This window comes from Sardina pilchardus, chromosome 2, assembly GCF_963854185.1.
Source record: "Sardina pilchardus chromosome 2, fSarPil1.1, whole genome shotgun sequence".
NCBI classification, from domain to species: Eukaryota; Metazoa; Chordata; class Actinopteri; order Clupeiformes; family Clupeidae; genus Sardina; species Sardina pilchardus.
In genome coordinates, this window is record NC_084995.1 from 40,653,721 (window position 1) to 40,665,545 (window position 11,825).

Here is an 11,825-nt window from a genome sequence, read left to right on the forward strand (position 1 = left end):
TAATACATCTGATTGATGAATCACTGCACTGCCACTGTGTGTGTGTAGCAATGGCATTAGCAATATCTGATAGTATGTTGTAACACTGGAGTGGGGGAAAATGAGTGGGAATGCTATAAAAAAAAAAAAAGCAGCATCGAACCACTGTATGATTTCAGTTCATGTCAAAGTGTTTTCATGCAATACAGAATACCGTCTATGTAAAAGTCATAAATAAGACTTCATCTGTTTATCTAAACAATTCATTTTGAGGCATACTACTGTTATTCGTGGCAACTCCTGACATACTAAAGTCTTAAGTCTGCAGCATAATACTCATGTGCAGTGGTTGTTGAATTTCACAGCTAGTGGCTAACCTATAATGAAGTGTGGGGCCCGCTGTGACAACAACTGGGGCATCCTGCATGCATAAATACCCAATAAACACTCTCACATTTATGAATTCACATTTGCCTGGTTACGCTGCAACCATCAATAAGCCATATCGTAACGTCTGGGAGATATAATCATAGCTCACTGCAAATTAGCCTGTCAACCCTTGCACTGCTCCTCTGTTAAGAGCTGCAAAGAAATTAGGCGACTCAAGTTCCGATGAAGCATGACAAGCTTTCTCAATTCTCGCTCTCCTTTTCTCTCTCTCTCCCTCTCTCTCACTCTCTCTCTCTCAGTCTTTCTCTCTCTCCCAGCTGGAGCTTCAGCAGTGAATGTTCTTCAGCACGCTCAGCTCTCTGTGCCTCTTGCCTTTGAAGGCCATCACAAAGTGGTGGGGCGCGATCACCCCCCTTCCCTCCTCATCCGTCTGGCCCATAACAATGTAGTTCAGGCCTGTGGGGCAAACACAGCGAAAACACAACACTTTCATCAGTGAAACCAGGGAAAGGAAGAGAAACATAAAGAGATGTGTCTATGTGTGTGTGTGTGTGTGTGTGTGTGTGTGTATGTGTGTGTGTGTGTGTGTGTGTGTGTGTGTGTGTGTGTGTGTGTGTGTGTGTGTGTGTGTGTGTGTGTGTGTTGTGTGTGCGTGTGTGTGTGTGTAAGAGAGAGAGAGAGAGAGAGAGAGAGAGAGAGAAAGAGAGACAAAAACACAGATCAGAATGGTATAATGAAAAGTTAGATCATATCAGAAGCACAGACTGTCAGGCAGTCATTTCTGACACTATTCTGATTGCTAGTGGTGAAGCACATTCTCCAGCTCTCCTCTCCTCCTCTGCCAAATGAGATGGACGAGGCGTCTGGCTCCAGCGCAGCTGTGAGTGAATCCTGGTGGTCTGCACCCGTGGGCCTGGACTGAGTCCTCCGGGGAGGCCTTCAGCACAGCCACCGGTCGGCACAAAAACGACATAGTTTCGCTCGACTGTCAAAATTTCCGTTGGAAGAGCAGGGCTACTTTTCGGTGCTAACTGATCCATGATTGCATGTGCGGCATGACACTGCCAGTGCAACACACAGCAAAGCCTGTGGTTTCAGTCTGGGGGTTAATTTGGCTGTCTGAGGCTACAGTACTGACTACAAAATGCAGATGTAAGAAAGCACTAGAAGGAGAAAATAACATGCCAATCTCTGGAGCATATAGTATCATGGACTTGGCCTCCAGATTATGGCAGTCATCAGATGTCTCGGAATGAATTTCTCCATACAGTCCGCACAGTCCATGTGCAACCTAACATATAGAAGCCACGTTGTATAGAAAGTGTCTGCATGCAAAAGAAAATAGTTTTTTGTTTGCCTGATCATGTCTACTGTTTGTTATTGCCGTCCTTTTATTGGGACCACCCCACGAGAAGTTTACTCACTCTACAGTATATAATGGGTACATAATGAACTTGAAAGAAGGTAATTTAGTGGTAAATTGATAGGGGGTCTGGCTAAATTGACGGAAATGAAATGCCTGCCACTTGCAAACACGAAGTAGCTCGTTCCAAACCTTACACTGCTCAACACCGCTGCTTCGGGGCCGTGGAAGGCTGAGATGTGTTTGATTGGCTGTTGAGGCTCAGATATCAACAATCTTTCAGCAGGATCCAGGTCTGCATCATTACAAGTTGTGACATCCATATCACCTCTTCTTAACTCAGTTTACCATCTCTCTACTCATGGTGTTGTCTTTCCACCCGTTTCCATTCCATCTGTTAACGCATGGCTTTGACTGTGTCTCTGGAGCTCACCTCTCCTGACCAGGGGGCACTTGCGGCAGAGGATCACCATGCGGGCGCTGAGGCTCTTCCCCGCCTGCTGGATGGCCAGGCTGCCCTGCTTGTACACGCCGATGATGGCGAGGACGGCGTGCAGGCTCTCCTCTCGCAGGGCCGCCGACACCAGCGTGCCGGTGATCACTGGGGCAGGAAAGGGAGGGCACAACAACGTCACACAATCACTTCATCGCAGCATTGATGAAAGCGCTGCAACATTGACAGCGCTGCAGCATTGGAAGTCAGTAAACATTGGTCGTCGTAGTGTTATCCAATTGCGTCAAAGTCCAGGATCAGTCAGGGTAAACATTGGTTAAACAGTGTTATCCAATTGCGTGCAGTGAGATTTCCAAATGCATGCTTGGTGCCGCCCCTTGAGATGGGCATTACATTATTTGTGGCCAGACCCTTAATCTTTCTAGATGACCAACGCCTGGATTTTCCAGGCTACTCATTATTCCTAGTATGGCACAAAATACAAATGTCGGCACAACTGTCAGTTTTGTATGCCTGTATTTCTAACGGCAGACTTGTGATTTCTTGGATTTATATACATAACTCTGGTGATGCAACAGCTTATGAGATACCCAGTTCTCGCCCGGGCAGGCAGCCCAAATACACTTGCACTGGTCCAGATAATTCCCCCTGGATTAAGGCAGACTGCTCCTGACTCCAGTTTGATTTCTATGAAGGCCTCGCTCCCTGATTAGCTTCTCCTCTGTAACACACCATGTATATATTTTGGCCTCCTGGGACACACTGCACCATCTTCATGCTAAACCATAGGAGCGGCAGAATCTTAAGTAACAAACGGGAGAGGCAGCCTACTCTAGACCTGCTCACGCGTGGCATGCTCACTGGTTTCTACGGAGACGGACTCCATATCAACAGCGCGCACTAGGTTCTATTTGTCACTGAGCGTCATTTGAGATTCTGTAGGCACTGTGGAGATTAACGATGACAGGGGGAAGCCTGAGAATAAACTCATTCATAGCAGAAATCTCACCGAAGTTGCTCGAGCAGTAGTGGCTGTCAATCACCCCAGTCCGCCTGCATTTCTGCCTGCACAGAGCCTCTGAATATGTTAATGCTGGATGGAGGGATGGAGGGATGGAGGGAGGAGGAGGAGGAGAGGGAGAATTCAAAGGGGCACCATTACTACAAGATTTATTTAAATAAGATTGAATTGAGTAAACGTCATAAATTTAAATGTACCACCTATTTGTTTCAGGCCCACGACAACAGGCAAGAGTAGATGGAAGCAATCAAATATTTATTTCGCTGCATGCTGACTAACCACATTTTCACAGCACTTAGCATCACTTGCTCCATGGTATAGTAATTCAGGAGGGCTGCCATGTTGGACTGGCCACATAAATTTACTGAACATATGAAAAAGTATATTATGGTGGTTTTAGACATTCCATTCCCAGGGGCCACATACACACACAAACACACACACACACACACACACACACACACACACACACACACACACACACACACACACACACACACACACACACAGACACACACACAGACACACACAAACCACTCATAAATACACACATGTCCTCGAGAAACATTTCATCATCATCAGCACCACAGTAAATCTCGCAGCTGCTCTGAGCGTGGCCAAATTGAGCCGTGCTTCAGTGTGAATGAGATGCAGGAGGCATAACGATGAACACAGCGAACATACCCACTGGCCCTGTGGTCACAGCAGGTGTGGAGGGGGTGGTGATGGTGGCGGTGGGTGGTCTCCTAGTGCTGATGATGGAGTCCTTGGGCCTGAACTGGTAATGACCGATGAAACCATCCGCCGTTAAACTCAGGTCAGACAGGAACTGAATGAGGAGACGGTTGCCATCAGAGTAAATTGGGCTACAAGGGCATAAGATAAGAGTAAAGCGCCTTAACATTTCATTTAAGGACACAGAAGAAATAAATATCTGAAATGACAGCAAGTCTGGGGTGCAACGTGCTACATGCTTATTTAGGCCACGTTTATCTGAAGCGGCCTGTAGCATCTGGCAGGGTGCCTCAATCATACACCTGGCTACACGGGTTATGGCTTGACAAAGTCTCTCGCTGTCCTATAGCGCACTGAAGGAACTCATCAAGCTTCAGATATACTGTAGGGCAGCAGCAGAACCACATGTGGCCTTTCTGCATTTAGATCAGAGGCCGGAGTGCATAAGTGCAGCGCAGTAGGTCTCAGTCAGTGGCACACGCCCGTCATACAATATCAGGCGTGGAGCGGCTGGGGCGGGCGGGGCAGGAACCGACCACAGCTGCATCACAGCACAGATGTGTGTCTTACGTGGGGGGGCTGTCGCCACAGAACCTCCCGATACGCGTGGCGTCGCTGGCCTCCGCCCCGTTGAAGATGGCCACGTGGTCGTAGCGGCAGTAGTTGTCCCTCTCGACGTCAAACTTCTCGAACTTCAGCTCGATGATCTGATGAGAGAAGGGCCCCCAGATGAGGTCTAAAGAGTTTTTGGAGGAAATCACAAGGCATTCAAAAGTACAGTCTGTGATTCGGGTGAAAGGCTTTGGATTTCTTATGACTTCAATGGCCCATCAAACTATACAACCTCCCCTTCTAAGCACCTAAAAACATTTTACAAGCCCAAAACGTGTTTTTTAGTTTTTTTTTTTTTTTTCTAATTGCTGAATCACATGGATAAGAATCACAGACTGCATCTTCCTTTAAGTGTATTGCCTGATAACATCACCTCACCTGGTTTCGGGGAGCTACAATGTGCCAGGTGCAGGTGACGCCGGCAGGGTAGTCCTTCTCGGGCCAGTTGGGAGTCTTCAGGGAGCCAGACGGTCTGTCCAGAAGGCCTCCGCAGTATCGATTCCCTAGGAAGAGGATTTTGACAAGAGACGGATGGCTTTAGATTGGTAAGGTCATTTTTGTAGCCCTCTCAGGCCCAGATGGTTCAACTGGCCAGCACTGACTGGTCGTTTGACATTTCAATTAAAGCCCTTGCTATAAAACAGGAATCGCTCGTAGTAAAACAAACCCCATAACTTCCTGAGAAGCAGATGAGAAGTATTGTTAGATTGTATACCTGATCCTGACAAACTCTTAAATGACCCTGTTCTAGAATTATCTATTGTCACCCTGAAAGGCAGTGGCAGATCATTGCTAGTGAAGAAGGCCTAGACTGTATGACAAATGCATCATCCAAACATGCTGTAAAATACTGTTACCAACTACTGAAAGTACAAGCAAGAAAGTAACACAATGCAAATTCACATAGACTCTACTAAAGAGCCTCTCAAAAAGGCACAGTAGAAACAGATGGGAACATTTAAGAAGAGTATAGAAAACAAAGAGTTAGTCATTTTAAGGTCACTGCCCAAATTACAGACTTTAAGTTGTTTTAAAACTCAGTCTTGTATTCGTGGATGACATGCTATATGATCTTGCCCATTTATTTATTTATTTATTTTGCAAATTCAGTCGAATAATGTCATGGTAGTCACGGAGTGTAGACTACAATAGCAGTGTGTTGTGTTGCGTGTTTTCACCTTTCTCGTTGGACCGCACACCGGCGAATACAGCCAGAAATCCACTACCTGCTGTGTTGGCGTCGGACACCATCGTCACCTGCATCTTGTTGCCATTGGTGACGAGAGCACCTGGCCTGGAAGTCCCGCAAAAGCGTCCCAGCCGCTGGCCATTGATGTGCCCGTCATACACATCCACGAAGTCATACCTGCACAAGGTGTCACTCTCCAGGTCAAGCACGCGGAAAGAGAGCGACACCACCTTGCCGCGAGGCACCTATTTTAACATAGAACAATATGTTTTCTTGGACAAATGGACTTCACATTGTGTCTAAGACTATCCATCCAAGTAATCCATCCACATCCAAGTAATTCCCTCATATTCTATACTTACACTAAATGTGAAAATGTAAATGAGGTGTATTCTTTCTCACCGTAATTTTCCACACACATTTGGTATATGCTGGGTAGACACCTGGGTATCCCTGACTACCAAAGACGCCAGACTCCCCAGTAATGTTTCCTCCACAGGTAAAAACCGGTTTAGGCCTACGGAAATTGGCAAACTATTATACAATAGTCCATTCATTATGCAGACTTAATTACATGGTGCTGGCGTTGCAATAACTGCGCCTCGAGAAGACCACTGCACACATTTCGAACAGCTTCTTATAATAGGCTATGAATCTTACCGAGTGTCACACATATTCATCATTCGTATTTCAATCTTGACACTGAATCTATATAGGCTACTACATTAGCCAACTCAAAATTCTACTCTTACTGTGAAGCAACTAAGTTTCTTAGAGTTCGTCAGCATATCGTTTTAGCCTACCTCCGGTGAGATTGCGTCAGGATCCCGATGAAGAAAAGCGATACCAAGAAGTTCAAAACGATAGTCCTCATTGTACTCTGCCGTTTTAAACAAATGTCACATTTGGTAGTGTGTAGTTTCTTGCGCCGCCTCCTTGAGTGTGGATTTCTCTAGGGATTTTCTCTGGCAGCTCACACACATGAATGTGGGGTTTGTTCCACAGACCGGAAAGGCCCGCAATATGTAGACAGTTTTCTTAGACAGTCACCCCAAACTTGTGGAATCAGTAGGTATGCTCAGGCTGTTAATCCCATATTCACTCTGGCTCTCAGAAGGCTACATCCATGATAACATACATTTCTATAGCTATTAATGTTAGATGAAACAATTAGGCCTAAGCCAAACGCACTTTATGGTAATTGTTCTTTCCTCAGCTGCTCTTATGAGGAGAAAAGCATCTCTCCCTTAGCTTTTCTATGTGGAATGTTTGGTCACTGTTTACTGCTGTCTGAAGTCAGACCTGTTGTCACTCTACAACTAAGCCTAGCCTACTACAATGGACATGATTGTAAATCTAGTCGTTGCTATAAATAGCTTTGAGTATACAAGTTCACAAAGAAGTAGGCTACAATACGATACAATATATGTCTTGTTACAGTTAAACAGATGGGCCACATTTTCTTCTCGGTGTGCAAAGTGACTTTCCTGTTCACTTTATGTCCACTAGATGTCTACCTTTCACAATAGTTCATTCGTTCTCTTCAAATGCCCTTTGACAAGTATTGACACACTTGACATTTTGACATTGACATTGACAGTATAACATTGAGAAAACACAACAGTGAAACCAATCATTGTTGCCTATCGATGTGCTGCAACAGGCCCCTCCAGGCTTTCTTTGTCGTGCCAATTCTTTTCTGTCTGACTATACATCCCTGCCCCGGTTATTTTAGTTCACTGTGCATTGCCCCATTGCTTGAAGCCTTTCTGACTCACTTTTGGCCCATGACGCAATCGTTTAACCAGCGACAAATTTGTTTAAAAATATAAGCTAAAATATGCTTGCTGTTAGACCAAACTCTCCCTGCTCAGCTGGTGGGATCACTAAAAGCAGCATATTAGAGTTAGACTTTATGACATGAATGCATGGAGTGCAAGGAAAGCCTCAGAGAGCAGATGGCAATGGTGGGTAGAGGCAGCAGGACCAGGCTGTTATAGTGGGTAGATACAAACACACACTCTCAGACATATACACTCACACACACTCATTTGAAGATACACCAAGAGTGCCGTAGATCAAATGTTCATTCTTACCCTTTTTCTCTATTTTTATTATAAAAGGCAAAAACAAATTAATTGGCCCCAATCGTTTGCAGGTTCATAGCCTGATCCTCTCAAAAGCCAGCTTGTATGTTTATTGTTTACCGTATTCCCAATAGATGGGATTTAAGGGGCTATTAAACAAAAGCGAAGTAAACACAATTCCCGCTATATGGACTTGTGCCAGACAACACAGACAAGTGAGATCTCAACATTTAATCAAGAGGCTTTTTTTTCTCATGCAGCTTCAGAAGCAACGCAGCTTTGTTTAATCTATTTTACTCTGGTCGTGAAAGCCACTCTCAACTTACAGCTTAATGACAAAGTCAACATGTTCCTTCAATTTGCATAGGCTGCTTTATCAGAGTATCAAGAAGTCATAGATGGGTGTTGTGTAAAAAAACGAAAAATAAAGTGACGGCCACTTCTGATTGGGGGGGCACCTTCTCCCACCCTTGACAGAGACACTGAGGACTGCCTTTTGGGTGGCTGCCACGACCGCCATTAGTATTAGTGTTAGAATGGTTTTACACAGCCAAGTCCTATGCACATATTTTACTGAAATCCCAAAGGAGGTGTCCCCGCTACTCAGAGGTACATATAAGTCACTGTAAATGCACAGAAGGATAAAACCTTTCAAAGGGGCTGTTGTTGGACTTGGGATGTAGAAAGGATCACACAGACAGCTTCTAATCTGGAAAGAAACTGCGGAGCCATCCTCTCTCCTTTTTTTGCTTCATGCTTTACTTTTGGCAGTGGGGCCAAACGGAGACAGGCGTCTGCTACAGTAAAAGAACAAAGAGAGCGACCCTGAAAAATCCCAAACACGGTCCACATAAACAATCATGGGGCAAATTATAGTAATAGATGCCCCTCTTTATAAAGTTTAGTGTTTCACGTGTGCACATGGAAGTCATGAAGGCAATTACATGGTTTGTTTTTGTGCGGGAATGTCCAAATATCACATGTCAGTTTTTGTCTCCGTGAGTCTGTGTTATGGTGAGACCCGTTTTATTTCCCATGACATTCTCGAAAGGCCCCGTCTGAAGTGCGCAAAGAACCAGAGCCCAGCGTTGCCAGTCACGTTTGGGTTCCTCTGCCTCTGAGCTTGTTTGGTTTTCTACTGGTAATAGCCACATGCACAGGCTTTCTCACAAACATGTATTCTTGCAGGTTTACACACACACACACACACACACGTAAACGCACACGCACACGCACACACACACACACACACACACACACACACACACACACACACACACACACACACACACACACACACATATGCAACCACTTTTTTCATACATACACTCAACTGCACACACACACCCAAGTAATGCCAGATGCTCCATAGTGTTTAGATTTATAGTTCCACCCACCTTAGTTGCTCCAGGCGCACGCACACACACACAAAAGGCCAGCGCAGTGTGGTAAGAGACCAAAGTTGTTGAAAACCTATGGTGGAGAGGTATGTGTTGAAATACCATGACGCTGTTTGTGTAGATCGAGCCGGAGAACCAAAGTGGGATCATCTGGGAAAAAAAGGAAAAACGAGGGGAAAAAAGCGCAAACATGTGCTGATGCTATACAGATGGCTGCTTAATGCAACAGAGGACTCAAGGTTTAGATGATCTTGAGTGGCAAAGACACACAGTGTGCATGTCCTGCTTTCATGGTAGCTTACCAACAAGCCAGTACTGTACGTTGACTTACTTTTGACTTTTGTTTGTTTGATTTTTCTCTTTTTTAAAAAAAAAAAAAAAAAGAAGGGGAAAAAAACGTGTTTATCTCTGTTTCCATTGATGCCATTTTTTGATTGCACAGGAAAGGGGAGCCAGCCAGCACGGTGCTAAATTGCAAGGACAGTGCTTTATGATACAGTCAAGGAGGAACAGCCTGGACAAAGCCACACAGATGCTTATCTGAATTCAGTACAAGGTGCTTTGGTGAAAAAAAATACTCTGTAATACCATTAAAACACAATCCAAACATAATTTCCTTCCCACCAGGGCACACTTAATCAATGCTATAGACATGTGCAAAGAAGGGGAACGCTTTTCCAAATGGAAAATGAATTCTGAGTCAGCCCACTAGAGATTAAAAAGTGAGTGGATGAATAATGGCTGAACAGCCCGGCAGAACAACAGCACAAAAAAATGTGGAGAATCATCAATAATCCCATTTTTTGGGGAAGGTCTGGCATGAAAAACTGTAGATGAAATGGTATTGGAAATGTTTCCTAATTATCCTCTAGTTTCTTTTCATTAGCTTGGAGAAAGTTTTTTTTTTGCGAGGCAGAAAATTGGGTGTTTGGATTTTGTGGCAAAGCCTTCTGTTCAAAATGGTAATGCGCTGTATATCTGTAGTCCTCCATCAAGTAGTAAGGTAACATCATAATAATGCAGTAAATTACTCTTTGGATAATAGAGGCCAGAATTTAGCACCGCTGCCAAGATCTGAATTCATGTCTGGTTGGATCGTGGGTGCAGTAATCATTTCAATTTATGTGAAGACAAAATCAATGCTCTCAGCAGAGTGTACATGAGGAATTTTCTAGCGTTCCAAGGGATCCGCAGAGTGACCTAACATTCCCACGCTGTGCCCATACCAGCATTTCTGGGAAATGTTGAGCACTGGTGATCAATCAGTTTAGCCCATTGTCATTGCTAGAGCCTCACTTCCTGTGTCAGGGACCTCTATGGGCATGCCTGTGGCTCTAGAAGAGGAGATTTGTTGGTTGTGCTTGACCTAGATCTCAACTGCTATATGTTTGTGTGAGGGAGGATGTGGATCACAGGGAGCCCACACTGAAGGGAGTTTGGCAACGAGAGGATAGCGAGCTGCATGGTCTACTGACTCTTGTTTCTTTTTAACTCTCAAAAGAGCAATTTAAGTTAACAAATGGACAGCAAACCAAGCCAACCGTGGGCTTTCCTTCAGGTTTGCATCAGCCACCAATGTGAACAAAAAACCTACAGGCGATGCCCTCTGTATGACTCGGTCGCCCAATTTAAAGTTAATCCTCTTGTGAGATCAGAGCACGGAATACAGTAACCCCACCACCACCCTTTTTTTCCCAGTATGTGGCCCCAGTATTGAACTAATGCTGCCTCTTCTATATATATACTGCACTGACAGTCTGAATCAGTTCATAATTCAAAGGTGTCTTGAAAGCGCGCAGTGCTGAGAGAGAGAATACTTCATGCGGCTCTGTCAGCGCAGAGTATTGACACAGCACCTACCCCTCGGGCACCAGCGCTCTGCTTTCCCACAACCCCTCTCCTCCCGCTCTCTATTCCCTGGCCAGCCCCCGGCAGGAGTGTTTCTGTCGGCTCTGAAATCTGAACACAACCCAGGCTGCAGAGAGAGAGAGAGAGAGAGACAGAGATTGGAGAACCTCTTTGACTAACATAGGCTACATTGCACTTGCAGTAGCCTATTCTGGCAGTTTAAGCATGGCTATCATCAGCCACCTATGAAGACAGAGAGGCCCTGAAAGAGACAATGCAGCCAAGTCTTAAGCCAAAGCCTTTTTAAAAGTTTGGCACAGACACAAAGAGTAGTTCGATAATATTACAATGGCAATAATGGAAGGCATGGTTATGATTAATGTAATTGTTTCCATTTTGTTGAGATTTATTTAGTTTCATTTGTTCTTCAGGATGTATTGTAGACATCTTTTGTTATGGTTTTCCTATAAACGTATTATAACGGATTTATTATTATATGCATAGCAATTACTGCATAGGCCGACATATCCATCTCATAACTGGTGCTCGCAAAAAGTGCTGAAACAAAGATCACGAAAATGATATCATGATGATTATTGGTGCAAGTGATGATGAGGAGAAGAATGGCACCATGTTTATAACCCTGCCTACCAGTCAGTGGAGAAGCCATCCAGTCTTAACAAACAGCACTTTTCTTGAACTTGTATGAGGATAATTTAATTAAAAGGCCAGCTATCACTCAAAGAG

At 44.6% G+C, this 11,825-nt stretch overlaps 1 protein-coding gene across 1 annotated transcript; it reads right to left on the reverse strand.

Annotated features, from left to right (window-relative positions):
* Positions 1-112: 112 nt before the first annotated feature.
* On the reverse strand, positions 113-6,617 carry pcolce2a (procollagen C-endopeptidase enhancer 2a). Its single transcript, XM_062552603.1, has 9 exons — positions 6,547-6,617; positions 6,146-6,260; positions 5,733-5,988; positions 4,933-5,057; positions 4,513-4,649; positions 3,892-4,073; positions 3,196-3,264; positions 2,166-2,333; positions 113-825 (listed from the first exon to the last, which is right to left on the reverse strand). Exons 1-9 carry the CDS (start codon positions 6,615-6,617, stop codon positions 695-697), a joined length of 1,254 nt encoding a protein of 417 aa, XP_062408587.1. The 3' UTR covers positions 113-694.
* Positions 6,618-11,825: the final 5,208 nt, after the last annotated feature.